We start from the raw sequence: 20,412 nt of genomic DNA, 5'->3' as shown, positions 1-20,412 counted from the left end.
ATGAAGAGCTTGGAGGGAGCAAAATGAAATGTCAAGGATGTTGCACAGGTTTATAGATCTGCAGTATGCGAACATATAATATCTTCTCAGTTATGCACTATTGTCTTATATTCCTGTTTTTCCCCCCAAATCCAGCATGGGCACAGTTCAGGGAAATAATGCCTCAATAGCTGGCTTCCTTCCATAAACTTTATTATAAACTAATGCAAAACACAGTGTTTTCTTGCCATAATTCCTGCTTCTGCGTTTTCATCTAGTCCTCCTCTCATTCTTTCCCCCCACAGACTGTTTTTAGAAGGGTCAAATCTATCTCAGCTGTTATCAGTGTCATGTCATGCTGTGTTGTGTGCATGTGTGAGCATGTCATGCGGCGCAGCTTCATAAGCTCCTTTATCAGCCGTGCAGCACCCTCCTCTCCGGACTCCTGCTGTCTCTTTTCATTTTCCCCATACTTTCACACACAGGGCCAAACATGCTCCATCTTACACTCCCCCTTTTAAACAAATGCGTACACTTGCACAGTAATCTAAACAAACTTAATTTACTGATATCCTCCACAAGCAACAAATGTCTGGATTACAGTCTCCTGCACAGGTGTAAAGAATGGCATTGGCTTTTAATCCTATATGGCTCACTTATTGTTTCGCTAATAATAGCACACAGCAGGATCCAGTGATAGGCCTATTATTTCCAGACAACGAGGTGGATTAATGGGAGACAAGGATTAATATGCCTATTTTCATCCCGGCTAAATCATGTCTGTCTGTGTGCATGACCTTGTGCCTGTCTGATTACCCCTGTCTGTCTAGGCCTACTTGTCTAATTAGCGTTATGAAAATGAACGTATTAATTATAGAAACGGATATTACCCCACATATTTAATTGAAATACCAGTAGGAAACAAATTTAGTGTCAAAGTGGTGTAAATTGTTTCAGGCGAATGAGGATAAATTTATGGTTTTCTGAATGGATTTTGGTGGATAGAATTAGTGATCACCCGCTGATGATCATCTGGAGCTAATTTACATTTTATTTACGACGAAAAAGAGGAGCAATGATTGGTAGAGTTGACTATTCAAATGCAAACTCACATGGAGGGTTGAAATTCAAGTTCTTACTATATGTTGATATTAAATTGTTAAGAAAAAAAGAATAGCCTACAGTATGAAAGTAGCCTACTGATTGCCCTCCCACACTCTAGCCACACAGTCACAAAGTGTCTTCTCACTCCACTCCAGTTTGGGAATGACCAACGCGTGCAGAGCAACCCAGGAGCGGAAAAGAAGACTTTGCTCTCTCTCCACTTTGACCAGCGTCTGCAGCCAAATGCAGCGCACTCCAGCTCTTCAACAGCTTGTATGTGGCCCTTCCTGTTGATGGGAAAGCGCTAAACTCGTCTTACAGTTGTAGGGGAGCTTTAGAGAGACGCATTGAGCAGCGCTGATGTGAGATCCAAAAATAAGGAGATATGTCTGCCGCTCAAGGACTTCTCAACAGCGTCTTCTCCTGCTCCTCGCCTGCCTCAAAAGCCATAACCAAACGGAGGCTACGCCAAACTCGGAGCCTGGACCCCGCTATTATAAGACACTGTGGCACCGAGGCCGAAGGAGAAAGTGGCGCGTCGTTTTCTGGAGCGGCGGCTGCGGACGCAGGTGCGTCTCCGGAGCACTTGGTTGGGAAACCGGCTTTACGCACGAAGATTCCGACACTAAAGGAGCCCATAACCCCATCCCTCTCTTCGCCTTCCATACCTCTGGATGTTTCTCCATCCTTCAACTTCCACTTTGACTATGATATAGTGAAGTGTGCCAAAAGGAATACCGCCGGGGATTTACCGTTTCTGGTGAGGGGATCCGGTGCAGCGCCGTCCGGAAGCACCGGCACGCTGTTCTCCCCGCGTAGGTGGCTTCAGAAGAAAGTGCAGCCGTCAAGCTCTCACGCTTACGTTGTGTGGAAATCGGAGGTAAACTTTTTTTAAACTTTGATTCCAGTGCAGTGCATACGTTTTGTCTTGTGCGGTTTTACTTCAGTCATGCAGGTAATTGTGTCACAGTTTAGAGTTCAGTTTGTAGGCTAGTCAGTGCAGTGTTACAAATATGGACATCAGGCAAGCAACTACCTGTTCCTAAATCATCTATGTTTTGGACCTATTGTTTCTTCACTGGATGCACACTAAAATTCTATGTCATTAGAAAAGTGGCTAAACAGAATTTAGGTGCCATCCAACCCCCCCCCCCCCCCCCCCCCCTTGATCTGAACAACACACTAGCAAGTCTATATGACAGCTCCTGGAACAATTGTAAAAAAAACTACAGCAGACTTCACACACTGTGTATTTCTGCTAGAAACAAGCACATGCACTGTGATGAGAAGATCATTCTGCTGCTGATCATTTGCCTGCAGTGCATCTGAAATAGACTGTTAGACATCAGGACTTGAGTTGTGTGTGTGTGTGTGTGTGTGTGTGTGGAGATGATGGAGCCTAACTGGAAGATTTATGGGTTTTGAGGAGGCAGTGTTGACCCCTGACATCTGCACCTGGAAGCCTTCCAGTATCAAGCATCAAGCCAGTGCACTACAGTTGTCTTGGTATTGCCTAAGGGCACTTGGGTAATTGACTGGGGGAAGGGGAAGGAGACAGCACTGCTTCACTTCTCCCACCTGGATCCCCCCCACAGATCCTTCTCCTACTTTTGTCATCTTTGGGTTGGTTGGTGTTCATATAGGCTTCAATGTGAGTGTGAATTAGGGGAAGGCAGCATAAGCATATGAAATCCTTTACAAAACATAGTTGGGTGACTTATTTGTAGCAGGGGGGCTTTATAGGCTAAATAGTTAATACTGATGAAAAGGATGATTATTGTCTTGCTACTTTTGTGGACTTATTGTCTCTTCCTCTGAATTAGCTGATATGTATTCTGCTTCTCTTGGGTGTAAGTGTGTGTGTGTACGTGCTGTAGCGCGCGTGTGTGCTGATTTGAGGGTCTTAAGGACACATGGCCCAGGACTTGGTTCTCACGACTGCTTGCGGTCACAGGGTCAAACCGTGCAGCCCTCAAACAGCTCTCCCATCATTTCCCATTACAAAGAACAACTACAGCTTCACTCTGTGTTTCACTTTCTTGCAGTGTGCCTCTCTCTCTCTCTCTCGCTCTCTCTCACACACACACACAGGCACACATCCACACTCTCTTTTCCTCCCTCTGTTCCTCTCTGAGATGTCAAGAAGCTCTCCCTCAGCTGAGTTTCCCACCGCTGTAACTCTATTTTCCATGCAGTTTCTCCCTCCCCTGCTACGGCCCACTGAGGATAACATGAGGCCATCAGTGTGGAGTCATTAGTACAATCTGGACCATGAAGTTATTGCACCTCAGAGTGTTTGTAAAAATACTGAGCCAAGAAGTGTTTGCTGGTTTGCTGGGAGGTTTCACATACTGTTGGGTGTGAAGTAAAACCCTCAAATTAAACGTAAACAAAGACTTTATGTTGGGAATGTACTGAATGTAGCAGATTAGAGATTGATTCAGTTGCAGTGTACTTTTTTTCTAATGCAAACTGAACAGGCATGTCACACAATAAACAGGCATTGTTATACAAATTGTCAATGAGGGAAATGTTGAAATTTTTTTTGTGCTCTGTCAATCAGGTGACAGGAAAGATCTGAAAGGTTATCTGAGGAATGTTGATCAAAATCAAGGTGATAAAAGACAACAAGTGTGAGCTCTTACTTACTATTACTATTTGAGTTTAAGTTTATACCTTGCAAAAAACCCAAGCAGGTGAGATGATATTAAATTTTTATTTACATGTAGGCATACTCTCATATAAACGAGTCTTTGAACACATATTTCTACCCACTTAAAATATTTCTCAAGCTCCCCTGCTGAGTTCAGGGCCCAGAGCACATTGCAGGCTAATTTTCCAAGTGTCAGAATGCAGACAATAGCTACATGGTGGTCAATATGTCATTTTAGTACATTTGCTGGAAACAAAAGCAATAAAGTATTTCACTTTTATTCAGTTGGTGAACTTGTGAGAGGCAGATTTTGCATATGGGTCAAGCACCAAAACATTTGATGAAAACCACGCCTCCAGTTTGTAATGCAGGTTTTCTGTTTAAATTTGCAATCTCCAAGTTCAAGCGGAAATAATCCTCATGACATCACATCATCATGGTTTTTCTTATTTTAACCAGACTCAACAAAGCTCGAGCTTGCTGAAAAAATGGGGATACTTCATCATCATATTAATGCCAGGTTGACAGTTTGGATCAAAATGTCTCAAACCAAATTTTTTTGGTGAGATAAATGACTAAAGCAGCTTTTGAAATTGTTTTAATCTTCTATATCAAAATATATTTTTGGTCTCAAATTCAGTAAATAAAGAAAATAGCAGTTATAGCATTTGCACCACTGACTGTGTGTGTGTGTGTGTACGGCAACCTGTGTGGATTAGTCTTGTGCTATGCCTTTTTAAGGAGGGAGACATGGACAGAGTGGCAGAGAGAGGAAGAGTGGAAGGGAGAAGCAGAGACAAAGTGGAGAAAAAGCAACGTCTGACAGTTATATTGGCCATGAATGCTTAATAGCTATGTTTCCATGGTCAGGTTGTTGATGTTGAAAGAACAATGACGCAGAAAAAAAAATAGAAAGTACCCTCTGTGTTATTATAGTAGGAGGGTCTGTGACTGGTATTTGTTCTTCATGTGGAGTTACTGACTCTTGAGCTGGACATCACATCATCACATGTTCTTGCAAAATGGCACGAGTTTAAAAACAGTGTAGGTTTTATAGGACACTCTAGAAATTGCAGCTAATGAGGAAACATTGGTCTGCTAATTTAATTGTGGTTATTTATGGGGCACCAGAATGTTGACATTGTACAGTCTATATTTAGAGCCACTTACATTTAGACCTTAATGCTTTAGAAGAGAGACTAAGTGAAGAAAATCATTCCAAAATGAAATCACCATTTCAAAAACTACAACTATTATTACAAAATTATTGATAACAGAATATTTAAAGCAATTTAGCAGTGTTTCAGACCTTTGTGTTCTGGTGGTGTAATGTGCACGCATGTACAATCACAATTTAAATGTTTTACAAACAAAAACCCACTGAGCTGCTACATAGTGGAGCCTCAAGAGTATTCTAATCAAGTAATATTAGTTGTAAAGGCTGAAGAGCTGCTATTACCGCGCAAAAACTGTTCCTGAACTTTAGTCTTTTTTTTTTTGTTTTAGTGACGTGGGATCCCACTTCTATTTACTTTGTTATTGTGACAACTGCAAATTGGGATACATCAGACAGGCACAAACGGTTTGGGGGATAGAAAACCGAAGCTCACATAGATTTGATATGTTTTTGTATGTGTATGCATTAATTTGGTGTTAACCAAACCTCTCTTTTATATGTCTTTGTGAAATACTTATTTTGCTACCTGAGCCTTGGCAGTATTTTCATAGGATAATGTTGATCAGTAAGACATCATGCCCCTTCCGTTTTTCCCTGTCTAAGTGGCAATGACCCAACATAGTGGGTAGATATTGCTTCTTTAGACATTTGTTGAATCACCAGGTAGCCTTAGTGTTAGTGTATGGCTGTACTCCTGCAGCCTCCCAGTCAAGCTAGCTATATGTAGGAAGTTTCACCGGCATCATTTAGCTGTTTATTGTATTCAGGTATCTTATGTGTCTCAGATCAGATTTGGATCGCTATGCTCATTTGTTTAACAACCTGCTTTTCCTGTTTCTCTCCTTATGTGAAAGCACAATTCTTTCCCCCAAAGTGACCTTGATGACGCAATGTCAGTCTGATGTATAACTTTTTTTGGCTGCTTTCAGACTAGCAAAAAATTTGTTGGAATCACTCTCGCAAAAGCATGTCAAGTGGAGAAAAGTGTTTACAGATGTGTTTTTTCATTAGGAAAACTAACATTTAGACTTGCAGTTGTTATCATTCTTAAAATTCTCTAAATGCCCCATGTTGATAAATGTTTATGCATCATTGTTGAACTGCGTCAAAGTACTCAGCTCAGAGAAGACACTTTGAGAAAGTCTAACCGACCAATCTATTGTTCGCTTAGGATCACTAAATTTGATTTGTTTTAGCCACACTAGCACCATGGCTCTAAATATTGTCAGTCCACCACTCTGGTCCAGACTGAAATATCATATCAACATTTGATGCAGACATTCGTCGTTTCCAGCGGATGAAACCCAGTGACTTTGGTGATCTGCTGAATTTTCCTCTAGCAACACCTTGAGGTGGAAATTATAATTTGTTCGTTTTGTTTATAACTAAATACATGCAAAACTACTGACATTCCTTCAGCCTCATCTCTGGTGAATAGTAACCATTATACCAGCTACATCATTGTGTTGCATTTAGCTATAGAAATCTCAAGAGGCACAATGTGTAAGAACTGAGACTACTCTCCACCTGTTGAATTCATATCCCAAAAAATAGGGGGCAGCATATAACATATCAAGTCATTGGCTCAGTTAGCCGTGCAGCTAACTTAGAGGTCCTATTAGCTGACTGAGTCCGGAATGATCACAGCAAACTCATCGTTCACAGCCTCGCAGCATCACATCTCCCAGCTGAAAGTACAGGGGCCCTGAGCTATACTACTTTACACAGGACGGGCTGGGGCTGGCTGGTTAGCATGCTAGCTGGTTAGCATGCTAATTTAAGTGGATATCTCTGCAGCCCAATACCTAAATACAGATCTTTGACATCAGAAGTGTTATTTACTACAGCATTCTGGTGATAATTTTAGTCTATTTTTTAATGAACATTTTAAACTGAAAGTCAGGCCATATTTCACACATTGCACCTTTAAGAAATGACTGAATGCTCTCTCGCCTCGACAAAGTGAGAGACGGTTCAGCTAACACTCACCTGTTCAAAGATGCTGAACTAAACCCATCCACACGTCCACTAAAAGACAACTGGTGAAGAAAGTGGGAAAATCTTTCCTTTAAAGGTAACATTTACAACATTTGATCGATTTGAGACAGTTTGTTGGCTATTGGATAAAAGTACTGTGATATATTTTGATCCAATCCACCACATGGTATGTGAAATATCTAATTAAAAAAACATTTGTGTTGGAGGCTTACTCATTCTGTAAAAACATTTTTCAAGCAACTGGCGTAATGTTTTGTTTATTAGATATATTGCACTCAGATTCTACCTCCGTCTTTTCTGAGACATTTCAGCATGAACTGCTGCACATGTTTGCCATTGCTTATGCTATGAACCATATAGGCTGGGGCATTCACACAGATCATGGCTATCTGCCAGGAGCCAGCAGTTGTTCTACAGTAACGTTTGTAAAACTAGAACTAAGAGGAGAGATTTAGCATCTTTTCAGTGCTGTAAAGCACTTTGTAGCTTTATTTTGAAGCGTTCTCTTTCGGGCTGTAACAGAGTCCCAATGTTTCCCAGTGTAAAAGAGAAAACATGCTCTGTCTCAGGCTTTTATGATGAGTTGCTACGTCATCAATCACAAACACTCAGGGATGAGATAAATGTAACTACTAAACTGGTTCAACCACTCCAATCAAAAGTAAAAAACAAGACCAAAAAAACTGTTCTCATTCTGCATATTTGAAATTTTGCTATACAAGATTCCCTGTTTCAATTTATTTCGTCTTATACGCTCTAATAAACCGAGAGGCTTGAACTAGTGAACCTATCTGCTGTCCATTTTGCCTTTCCTCCCTGATTTCCTCCCTAAGTTCCCTCAAAGTGAGGAGGCTGCGTTGGAGGAACACGACCTTGATTGTTCGACATCTCTGGAATGCTCTTACACACTAAAAACAAGTACACTTACTTCGGACGGTTCAGCCAAGTAGTCTCACAAATGTAGAGAGTTTTTTGGTTTAAGCAAACAGTATCACTGCAGCAAGAGTGCAGAGCTGCCAGGCCATAAAGTAGGTCAAGCAGTCAAATATAGGATGTCATCACGCTGTTGCAAGAACATCCATCAAAACACTGAAATTGTGATGCGGCACAGGTTGATTTTCTTGGCTTACAGCAGTAGTTTCTGATTTGAATCTGTTCACAGTTGCCTTAAAGTCATAGTCTGATTTCACGGCAGCATGAATCAGAGCTGCTGTGAGTCAAATTACCTCTAAGTCAACTGTCTATATAGGATATATAAAGATAATTGTTGCAGGAAAAAAATCATGCTGTAACTCAATGTAGTTCTGAAGCATGAGATTCCAATATGTCATTCTGCAATACGAATTGGTAAGAAATGAACAGAGATAAAAATGTCTCTGACACAAAAGGACAGATTTTAGGGTGGATTTTCTCTTTGCATGTGCTGTTCACCTGGTGAAATTCTGTGTTCCCTTACATCCTGCTAAATCAACAGTTTTACCAGAATGAACTAAGGTGTCCTTCAAAAAATACCACTGAACCTGTTGTTTCTTGTTGCTAAACATTCCTTGTTATGGTATACGTGACCTTTGCAGCATGTCCTAGTACAGTTCCCCTCCAGGGAGAAGCTCTGGATTTATGAATGCAGGTCTGCATGGGCTGTAGTTTGATTATGGTCCTCATTACATTTAATGGGCCTGGTTGTTAACCTGACAGACCAGACTCATTTCTATGTTCAATGGGGGTAATAGATAGTAAAACAGACACATAGTAATATTAAATATGCTCTTTCAACATCTTAACATATAATTTCTTTAGTGAAAATCTATTTTTATGCCCAGTATAGCAGGGTTGTTCTCCACATATTGGCTCGACCTAGACAGGCTAGGCCCTAGACTTACATTTTTCTTACTAATGAGTAAGGCTCACTCTTTTACTGTACCCTCTTCCTCTTTGGCTTTGCAAGGCATCTTTGTTGTAAACAGGATAGGAAACTAAAGGTGAATGCGAGTGACTCAAAGATTCTAATGTGTATGTGTTGTGGTGGCTTGGTATGATTACACTAAACAAATGAGACATGAGAGGAGAGAGTTGGTAGCCTCTGTCTCACTACAGTGTTAAGCTGGATGCATAATTTATAAGGGGTTATGGCAGTGGTTACAGCAGCCCCACAGCAGATAGCTTTGATTTAAAGTTTAGTGTCTTTTCTGATTTTAGGAGAAAACACAAGCAGCACAATCTGACGAACCACACTTCTTGCGGTCCCCACATGATATCGCAGTAGACACCATAACCCCACTGTGTAGTTACATTTTCGAGGAGGTGCACATCAGCGCATCATGTGTATAAGCTAGCTACGCTGTAACCCCTCAAAGCACAACTATAAATTTTACAGCCTTAGATCCTCAGAAAGCCTATTGCTCCCACTTGCAAAGGGCTGTAAACCTCCTAAAATACCTCTTTAAATCATTCACTGTTCAAGTACATAATTCTTTTGATGGTGCTCAGATTTGCTAGTTAGCATAAAATGATTTAATGTACCTTACCACTTTGTACAAACAGGAAATTATACACGCTGTGTGACAACTACATTCAAAAAATGTAATGTTAAAATGCCCAAACAATACTCTTTTTCCAAGGATTTGATACTTAATATAATTGATTTTTTACATCTTGAGGGCCATCACAGCACCAATTATAATTTGCTTAGAGTTTTCGAGAAGGGTCCATCAGCACCTCATTGAGAAGTATTGCCGGTATGAATGTACTACATACTCAAAAAAAAAGGGTCATGTGTTTTATTTCTGTAAAAAAAGTCACATTTTAGCACTTAACAGCCCCCTTTTTTGTTTTGTGTTGTGAAGCAATCTCCCTTTGTGCCATAAAGTAATCAGACAAACTAACACAGCAGAGCATGCAGTAAGAAAATGCACTTTAGAGACCAAACAGGATATGACATCAACATTTGATTCCAATGAGATGTAGCTAGTACCTGAGGGAGACCCCGGCATACTGTACTATATACTACAATTTGTTTAAAAACATAATTCAAGCTTCTTCTCATTTGTGCACAGAAACATGATACTTCACTGGGCAATTTTTTTATGACAAGATTCCATGATATTCCCTTGAAAAGAACCATATGAAACAGCAGGGTTTTTTCCGGCAGTGTTTTGGTTTAGCAATCTCACATCTCCTTTGGGATGTTTTCCCAACAATGATGGAAAAGAGAGCGGTTTGAAATAGAGACGGCTGAAAAGTAAACATTAATTTCCGCAGCCAGAATCTCTCTGTCTGGTGCAGATTAAACCTCTCCTCCAGTGAGAAAGCAGCAGTGTTGAGTTACTTTTAGTGTGCATGAATGTGTTTTCATGTGTGTGGGAGAGAATCCAAAGGCAGTGGGTGGATGATCTAATTGTACACTTTTCAGTCTTGAAGGCAAAATTGTCCATCCCCTTGTGAATTCGGGTGTGTGCATTACAGTGACCCCTGTGTCCACTAATGTTCTCTCTAATGTGGTTTGTCATGGGCCAGAGGGGAAGCATGGATAAGATCCTCACCATATGTCATGGTGTGTTACGTTTACAACTTCCTATTTATGTATTTGTCTCAATCAGTGTAAACTCTGGTGATATGATACTCACACTGGGTTAAGTTTCACAACATCTAATCATTTGTCTAATCTTGGAACAATAACAGAAAGATAGAAACTGAAAAAGATGGTTGAGTATATTTAGTCACCCCAGAGTTATTTAAAGGGTTTATTTTAATACTGTGGTTTTAAATTCCCTCGCCCTTCATTTTGTAAGAAGCATACAATGAGAAAAGCAGCAACAGTTTATTATTTAATCAGTACTGGATAAGCAATGGAAATGAATAATTTCTGAAAAACTATTCCCATATATCTACTTCTATTCTGTAGCTTGCTATTGTCTTTGCAGTAGAGGGTGACACGGGAGAGAATGTTCAGTTATTGTTGTAGTTTTGATGAAATAATATCCAGGAAGGTCCGTTTGAGTCCTTGTTTCTTGTTCCATCTCATTTGTTGTATTGTTGCCCTTTTCCTCTAGAATTTGCTAAGCACAATGTCATCACAATAGATGGAAATAATTGCCAAAGAACAAAAATAAGAAGTTTTAATGATAGTTTTAATAAAATTTCTGCAAAATATGAGCAGTATGAAGGCTCAAATCAGTGTACTCCCACAGCTGACCTTCATTATCAATGTGGACAACTTTAAAGCATCTTTCAGTGTCCATTTAAATCTTTGATCAGAGTTTTTCTATCCTGACATTTTGCTCAGGGTTGTGGATATAGGTTGAGTGTGTGTGTTTCAGCGAGTGTGAGTATGCGTACAACAATCTTCATAAGGAATAACAAGATGCGTGTTCATATCCTGTGTCATTGCAGGGGGAAAAAAGAGCCCAAAGGAATAAAATCCAATTTTGTTTTTTGATTTTATCAGGTTCTGTTTTTTATCTGAATGTTGGTTTGTGACTTCTGAGCTGATGGTAGCACAGTCTTTTCATTCTGCGTATATTAAGCGCTTGTTCAAACTGCACAGCATTTTTTCAGTGACAGTTTCATGCTGTATTTTAAAAGGATTATCTGATTGTACCTGCTCACACATGCAGAATTTAGGCAGCTTTGAGAGCTAAGGTTTGAGAATTTATACCGGTCAGTGTGTACACTCACGTGCATGCATGTGTGTGTGATGTTACAATTATCATGTGTCTGTTGATCAAGTACAGCCTCAAGTATTTGGAAAGCTAGTTTAAATAAGCCATGGTTTTGGAGAAAATTGTGCATTTTGCTTGGTGCACCCCCTTCCTTTATGTGTGTGTGTGAGGCTCTTTCAGTAGGGAGGTTGAGGGAATTCTTGATTTGGAATTCCAGGTCAGAGCTTCATGCCGAGGCCCCAGGGCTCCTACTGAAAGAGGGGGTGGCTACTGACTGAGTTACCCCCCAACTTCCTCTCCTCTTCACCCACCCATCCTTTTTCTGCCTGGTTTCATTTTTCTTCACAGCATCTCACTCCCATCCATCCTTCACTTTTATTGACCCTCTTTTACAGAAATCCTGGCTATATTCCCCTTTTCTTTTGGGCTACTAAACCCCTTTCTTAATAATCTCCAGCTTACGCTAAATGCAACAGAACTAAAGCAATAACATGATATCACACCAGCTTGATTTTACTTTTGAGGAAACAAGAACCAAGCTGGGATCACAGTCTGTATTTGTTGGACAGGTCCAGCTTTGCCCAAAGACTAAAGCATGCAGCAATTTGTTCTCTAACATGGAGGCTCCTTTGAACTGACCTGCCTGAGGAGCTGAGGGCGGCTAAATCAGTGCATCTTTCAAACTGCTGCTCTAAACTTCCTTTTTATAGCGTGTTATTGTAGTTTCCACTTATTTTCTCTTCCTAAACTGAGCTTCCATCTCAAAAACTAGTAGCCAGATTGTCATGAGTTAGTGTTTTGGTATATGCATGGTCTCCAGAGGACACATCTTAATGTTTTTGATGACCTATCAGGCCAAAGTTCCACTTGTAGACAGTGGTGCAAGAAGTACTCAGATCCTTCACGTAAGCAAAAGTACTAATACCACACTGTAAAAATAACCCACCACAAGCAAAAGGCCTGCATTCAAAACCTTATTGAAGTAAAGGTATGTAAGTATTCATTCATAAAGTATCAAAATATTACTGCTGCGCTAATGTGCTTGTTGCATTTTATTGCTGTTGTTGTTTAAAGTTGTGCTGCTTTTAACTACTTTATATACTGAGTATCTTAATCAACAGCAATGCATCATATTCTATTATGTCATCATGTCCTGTGAGAAGCATGTCAACTTTTCACAAGCTCAGAAAAACAGCCCTGTTTTCTGCTTTGTAATAATGCATTTTTCTAGCTAAACCAGGGGCGGGGGAGGGGGCTTAACTTTATTCTCCTAAAGAACTTTTGATTGCATTGCTAAAAATGCCATTTGTCCCTTGGCCTCTCTGTCATCTGCTGGGAGCAAACTTGGGCTCAAACAATTGGCCAACACTGAATTCAACTGGACTTGTTTCTTGGGACTGTTTCCAAAGCAACATTGATTTGTAACTCAGTTATGTAACAAAACACAACATAAACATTGACTTTTATTTAGTTTTGAGCCATAAAATAACGAGGAGAAACATCCAAGTGACAAACCGAGGAGTCTGCTAGCTGCATACATCTGCCGCAAGTTTCTTTTAAGGGTCAAGAGGTCAGTAGCGTGTAAGGATTAGAAGTGAAGTCATGTTAGGGCAAGTACTCAAGTGACACTGATGCAGATACACTATACTTTCTAATGGATGTACCATCATTTGAACATCTGTTCAGCATAAAATCAGACAACCTCTTCTAACTCTCTTCCTCTCTTTTGTGACTGCCTGATTCACCAACCCCTATGAAAGCAAATTGTTTTCATCCAAGGATACATACAACTCCAGGTCCTGAAAAGAAAAGTGATTTAAACCTGAGGACCTCTCAACCCCCCCTCCATCTGTCAAACAGTAAGGAAGCAAAACAGAATGAGACAGCAGGCATTTTAGACACAGCCGGAGCCCCGCTGCTATAAATAGAAAAATAGCTCAGCGGAGGAACACTTGAGTTCCAGAAGCGAGGCAGGGAGAGTCGTAGGCCTATTGGTTGCAGGTGTGCGCGTGACTGTGCAGCTTGTGCATACACCTCCACTTTGTGTTTCATTAAAGTTAGCAGGTTCCTTTGTGGAAGTTTTTGGTAATGATGTGAGTGAAAAGACCACTTCTTCTGAAGCACTGGCTTGTCACAAAGGCATTAAAATGAGAATGCTGAATGAAAGTTAGCGTCAGAATGTTTTAATGCCATCTAGTGGACGTTTCTTTTCCTTATGTCTTCCCAGCACATGCGACCTTTCCAAGTCTATGTTATTTTTTTCAATCCCATTCAATGTCACATTTATGCACCAATATCATCAGTATCACTTTTTTTCTAGTTCAGGGCAATAAGTAACTTTGCTTATAATATGCACATATTAATGAATAATTGTACTGATAAGAATAGAATAGAAATGATAATAATAATAGGACTAATAACTGCAGCAGATGTTGTGCAGGACCAGGAGGGCAGTATGTGACTCGCAGCCACAGCTCCAGAGCCATAAACACATGCAGAAAGTGACTGGAGGATAAAGCAGAGGGACGAGAAAGCACAAGACTACGGGAAAGGGTAGACGTTGAGTTGGTAACAGTCATTAATGGGATAAGGTTGCATATAGAAGGAAAGAGAGAAATTAATTCATACCCTCTAACTTTAGTGCTCTCAAATGAAGATCTAAAGGGTGTAAGTGAAAGGAAAAAACGCCTTACAACAAAACTACAAAATTGTCTTCATCATTAACATACCCCCAAATACAAATAGCAAAAGTTCTCTGAGACTCATTATAAGAAAAACGACTGCAGGATCAGAAATACTATTGAGCCATGTATGTAGATCATGATGTAGATAGCAGAATCATCCATTTGAAGCAACTATAACTCAATTACTGTTGCTTTGTAGTTATTGTTTGCATTTAACTCAAGCTCAAACTTTTTTTTTGTTGAAGTGCAAATTAAAAGTAAATGTAAAGAGTTGTTTTTGGCACCAGAGGGTGCCAGTCAGCTTCCACTAAATATCCCATGTGTTGGACGGACTTGGAGGGACATTCCGCAGTATTTATCTGGACACACGCAAACACACACAAATGATGAATCGCAGTAAAAATGTGGGTGGGCTACACTGTGGACAGTCACAGCTGTGCACAGCTGTCTCTTCAGCCTCTCTATGTCAAAAGTATCTTGCAAAAACATTACAATAGCTGATACCAGCTGCAGAGCATTTTTCACAGCACTGGGGCCAAATAAAACTGTTTAAAATGCATTGGACAGGGAGAAAAACCCCAACAATTTGATCCTAGTTCCTGAAATGTGTTAACTTTAAAAGGATATTTTATAGCTGTTGGACTGCAGACATTTACATACAAACCTTTACAAGAAGCGTTGTGGGCTGCAGAGCATTTATACAATCAAACTGCATAGATTTTCCTATAAATGGCCCTCCCTCCTTACTGTTTAAACCATATAAACAATAAAATATTTTGGTAAATGTGGACCCGCATTGTTATTATTACAAACTTGCAAAGTATTCTCATAAGAGATCTCCAGTGGAGTGGGGTTGTTTGTACTGTCACCAACACCCACATATCCACACACACACACACACACACACACACAAACATAATAATGTGTGTTTGTATTGCTTTAGTAGGGAACAGCGTCACTGCCAAGCAGAGATCATATTCTCTCCTGCAGAGCACCTTCCCAGAACATTAATATGTGTGTGTGTGTGTGTGTGTGTGTGGTAGAGAGAGTGAGTGTTTGTGTGTGTGTAAGACATTAGTTTTCAAGATCCAGTAGTCCCCACAAGATAAAAAAAACTGTGTTGTTGGCTTACTTTTTGGACTTGAACAGGGAAAAAGATGTGATGTTTTTAAAAAGTTTAAAGGGGGAGTTTGCATTTGGATAAAAGCTAAATGAAGTTTAAGCACGCAATTAAGCCATTTATATTACTGTTTTAAATAAACAAATCTTCATTTTGCTACTCTATATGGATGATTGCTATACCACAATAGCAAATCAGCCTAATGCCAGCTCAGGAAGGATTTTACCTTTCCGAACACCTGGCATCTAAGAGGTCTTTCCTGGAAAAATTCCATAAGCGCAGGAAGTTATGCGTTTTACATTTCCAGCGGCAACAGTGGCTTGTTTGCAATAAACAGAAAAAGAAGCGAGTGGTTGACATGAGCAGCATTAGCCACCTTGGCTAAAGAAAACCCTAGAGAAAGTATTCTAATGCATGCCACTTTTATGTTCCCAAAAAAAGCCATCATTCATCTTTTCATCTTTCTATTGTCTACCTCTGTTTGGTTCATCACTCTGTCTATTTTATAACCCTGTTGTCACTGTGCATCATCTTTCACCCTCATTATTCAAGCACTCAGCTTAAAAGAAAGCAGATGCTTTGTCTTGCTGAGTTCATCTCATTCTCTCTGTTTTTGTCTTTCACTCTCAGACACTTTAAATATAAATAAAGGGATGAAAATAACTCACAGGTAAATGTAGGGGGCTTGGCATGAATTAGCATATGTGATACACACTTAAAGAGTCAATGACAGGCCTTGGCCTGCAGTGGCTAATGAAGACAGACGAATCGACTCAAAGAGGAGAAATCTATGGGTGTCGTGTAGGTGACTATAGACATGACTGTGATTAAGAAGATTAACAATGACATGTGTCAGTCTAGTTTCCCACTGAGAGCTGAGATTTGTTTGATCTAATCGAGAGAGGTTTGCTGCTGCAGAGCTGCCAGGTTTAAAAAAGAGTGCGGGAAATGGAGGGTTTAGTCTGAGCGGAGATATGAAATGCAGAGACAGCAACAGATAAAGACAAAGTGAGAAAGTTAACGGACGGTAAGAGAAAGGCCAGGAGAAAGAGTGGTGAGATGGGGTGAAAACACACACAAACACACACCTGGGTTGGATTAACTCGGGGTAGCAGGGATGCTGTGTGTTAATGGAGATTTAATAGGCTCTGAAATGACTTACTGCAGTCATACAGTGTGTGTGTTTCTGTGCTTGAATTTGTACTTTGAAAGTTTACCTGCATGTCTTCATGCCTTTTAGCTTAATGAAGTTATTAAATCTTTCTATTTTGCTTTCTGTTCACAGTGGAGACGGCCGCCATAACACTGGGCAAAGTACAAAACAGATTAGATTTGGTTCATTGAGTGTGTTCACAGAATCTAGTTGAAAATCTACAGTGTATTGAAGGATGCTGACATAATGTACATCACTGTACAGTGCAGTTGCTAGAGCCTAATACTGGCCAATACAGCTATGAGTGTTTAAGAGTTGGCCAATATAGATTTTTTCAACATAAACACATAACATAATGTGGTTAAAAAAACTGTGACCAATATACATGTGCTCAATGGGACAAAAAATCTACTTTTCGAACTCTGAAATGGTGTCAGTGTTGCTAAATGACTTTAAATGCGTCTTTGGCATTTCTGTACGGCAATTTCTTGTACCTTACAGGCAACATATACTCTATGTTGATACCAATATATCTGTGATGAGCTAACAGTCATCCTCCCATCATAACCACAACTTAAATCTGTCATCGTAAATAGTAAATTGATTGTACTTGTATAGCGCCTTTCAAGTCTTCTAGCTATTCAAAGCGCTTAACACTACATGTCATTTACCCCAGAATCAGAATCAGCATCAGAAGGAGCTTTATTGCCAAGTAATGTTTTACACATACAAGGAATTTGCTTTGGTGTTAAGGTGCACGCAGACAGACATACAGCTGACATAAATAGATGCAGAAATATATAAATATGTAACAAACACATGCAAGTTATATAAGAATAACAGAAGAATAGAGAGAAATAATACAAGTGACAATATAAAAAAATTAAAATAATTTACAATTAACAACAAATTAACAACAAATATGTGCAATGTTCCCATTCACACACATTCATACACTCATGGCAGAAGCTACCATGCAAGGTGCAAAACTGCTCATCAGAAAGAAACTAACTATTCATGCACACTCACATAGCTCTTTGGGGTTCAGTATCTTGCCAGGGGATTGAACCCTCTAATTGCCAGCCACCCCAAGTTTAGACAAACTGTGTTTACAGATGTTTATGTTGCATCACGAGTCTCTATGCTATCAAAATGTGATGTTTATGAACTGTAAAATGGTAGTTTATTTTATTTTCTGGTTTTGTGGAAATGTAGCTCAGTACTTAAAAGTGGTACAGTGCTGTAGTTATCAAAATGGAAAGTCAACTCATTTTCCTACTTCTACATCTCTGTCCAGCTTACTTTTCTTCAAGCCATGTCCTCATATCAAGGAGCTAGTTGCCACTTGCAAAAACCTTTTAAAAATGTAACTGCATTTCCTGTTTTGCTTTGTTTCATGTCGTTCTCAAGGATTTCTGAATCTAACACTGCAGACTCTCCTCTTTCTGACTGCGAGGTGCTGTCTGTTGCCATGGCAACAACTCCGTGCTGTAAACACCGCGCTGACCCTGGCTGTGTGAGTGAGGAACAAAGACAGCATCCTTCTCGAACGTAAGCATTAAGAGATAGTTTATGTGTTCAAAGGCTCTGACGCAGTTTGTGCAAGTTCTCGGGAATGGAAAAATCAGACACGACGAACATCGAACGGCAAACGTCACCCACCTTAAGCATCCTTCATACATTACCTGACATTATGGCTGTATAATGTTATGTGTAAGAGTGATTAAGAGGGCCACTTAAAGGGAACATTTACATTTTTTAATAACTCACAAGTTATGCAATGATTTCTCTGCAAAATGTGTGACCTCTGTAGGTCTCGGCACATATCCTTGTAACTCATAACAATGTGGAAAGTGTGTCATGTTTTACGGGAAAGAAATCCTAAATCATGTGAAGATCATTACTCTCCTTTTTATTTACCACTATGTTACTGGCTGTGGACATTATGGGTGGGTACATGCAGCAAAGATCGGCAAAATCATTTGACATACATTTAAACTTTACAATTTAAGGGTTGTTTTTATACTAGCCTTCGCCGCATCTCTACATCCTGAACAGCTCTTCTTTCCCCAAAAATATTAGAGAACCTGAGCTGCTTTTGTGTGTGCGTGGCAGAAAAAACTGCGCTTATTTTGCATACCATGCTTTCATTACGCTTTTACATGTACTATTAAAATATGGTGACCAAAAGCTGAAACCTGGTTGCCAACATGGGAAACATTTACTTTACTGTCAAGGCCTAGCTTGTGAATTCCTTTCTTTTAGGTATGAACACGTACTCCCTCTCTCACAAACACAATAAAAGGAGTGTGCATGAGACTACATATCAGCTGGACCTGTTAGAACAGGCAACCACTTATTTCATGGTAAAATGACCTAACAGAAGGAATAACTAGTGCAAACCCAGCTTGTGTGTGTGCGCATGTGTGTATGTGTGTGTGTGCGTGTGCGTGTGCGTTTCTGTAGCCTGATATGAGGTGGTGGGAGTGTAGGTGGAGCCAACAGGGGAGTAGGGCTTGGATTCCAGCTGCATTCCAGAGAAAGAAAAAGAGATGGGATGGATCTGTCAACCCCCACTTCCTGTCTTTCTTCCACTTATTTCTTCTTCTTCTTCTTCTCTTCATCCTATGCCTCCACCCAAACACACAGACACATGTTTGTTCCTCGATCCCCGTGGGGACATCTCGTTGACATAATGCTTTCCCTAGCTCCTTACCCTAACCTTAACCATCACAACTTCATGCCTAACCTTAACTTTAGCCTAACCCTAACCTAACCTGAACCCTAAAACCAAGTCTTAACCCTCAAAAAGCAGTCTCTAGCCATGGGAACCTCATTGGTTAGTGTGCATTCAGGTTAAAGCATTCAAGTTAAAGTCCCCACTGGGATATAAAAACATGAAACACACACACACAAACAAATACAGACTCTGCTTGGTGAAGCTCATGTTAAACCACATGCCCATACTGTCTGGGAAATTAAAACCCTCCTCAGAACATAAAACCTTTGTTTGTTTGTGTGTGTGTGTCTGTGCATAAAAATCTTGAGTTTATACAGTGGAGGCTTTTTGTTAGGTTGGCTGGTAGGTTAACTAACTTGTTAAAGGAGAAGGCTGGCCAGCTGTTTTCGGAAATTTCTGAGCCTTTAAAAAAAGCCACTATATATTTGTGATCCATTTTTAAACATTTACGTCTTCAGTACGAATGAATGGGCTTGGGGCTGAGTGCAACAGACAGGACTTACACATTGTTAGTTTATGGGATTTGTTGACAATAAGAAATAAGAATGTGAAAGTAATATAATTATAAATGTCAAATTAATTCACGACATATAATTAATTGTGGAACTCTATCCTAACCCTTAGCATAAAATAATGGCAAAAACTAAAAAATTGCAAAAGAGAAAAAACCCAATGTAAGAAGGAGTGACACATTTTTAATTACACCCTTTGTATGAAGGTTTCTTTGAATTGAAAAGAAAAAGAAAACATTCATTTAGCATGGCTGATGTAGCCAGGTTTATTTTTGGAACTTTTTTAGGTGAGTGTGCACCCACTGGCATTTAGCTGTAAAGGGTCCACCACTGTCCACCTCTCCAGTGCAAAGAGGAAAGGAGTTCAGGAGTTCAGATCAGCAGATTGTTTTTCATATGGAATCTACCAATTTACTTAACAAAGCACCCACACATTATTTATGAATACTTACTGTTTAGCCTTAGAGCTGCTACAAATTCACATGTTATCACTTTAAAGATAATATTAATCCGCCTGCATTAAACTAAATCATATTTAAGCCAAGTCTTGTATGTATCATATGTTAAAGTATTAGTATGGAGCACAAGAAATAATGATAGTGAGTCACCATTTTACCTCAGTGAAATCCATAGC

At 39.8% G+C, this 20,412-nt stretch overlaps 1 protein-coding gene across 2 annotated transcripts in view; it reads left to right on the top strand.

The window, feature by feature from the left end:
• Positions 1 to 1,245: 1,245 nt before the first annotated feature.
• LOC119902231 (rho GTPase-activating protein 6-like) overlaps positions 1,246 to 20,412 on the top strand; it is a 78,811-nt gene continuing 59,644 nt past the window's right edge. The window contains exons 1-2 of one of the 2 annotated variants that reach the window (XM_038718291.1): positions 1,852 to 1,963; positions 17,937 to 18,077. Coding sequence is in view for 1 of the 2 variants with exons in the window: in XM_038718273.1 (XP_038574201.1) it covers positions 1,469 to 1,963 (495 nt within the window). In the remaining variant the exon portion in view is untranslated. Of the gene's footprint in view, positions 1,964 to 17,936; positions 18,078 to 20,412 lie in introns of both variants that reach the window. The other variant, XM_038718273.1, reaches the window with a different exon arrangement.

The sequence above is a fragment of the Micropterus salmoides genome, unplaced genomic scaffold (assembly GCF_014851395.1).
Source record: "Micropterus salmoides isolate LMB-PRFRI ecotype aquatic unplaced genomic scaffold, ASM1485139v1 Ms_hic_scaffold_1, whole genome shotgun sequence".
NCBI classification, from domain to species: domain Eukaryota; kingdom Metazoa; phylum Chordata; class Actinopteri; order Centrarchiformes; family Centrarchidae; genus Micropterus; species Micropterus salmoides.
The sequence above is the reverse complement of the archived record's forward strand: the minus strand, read 5'-3'. Positions and strand labels throughout refer to the sequence as shown.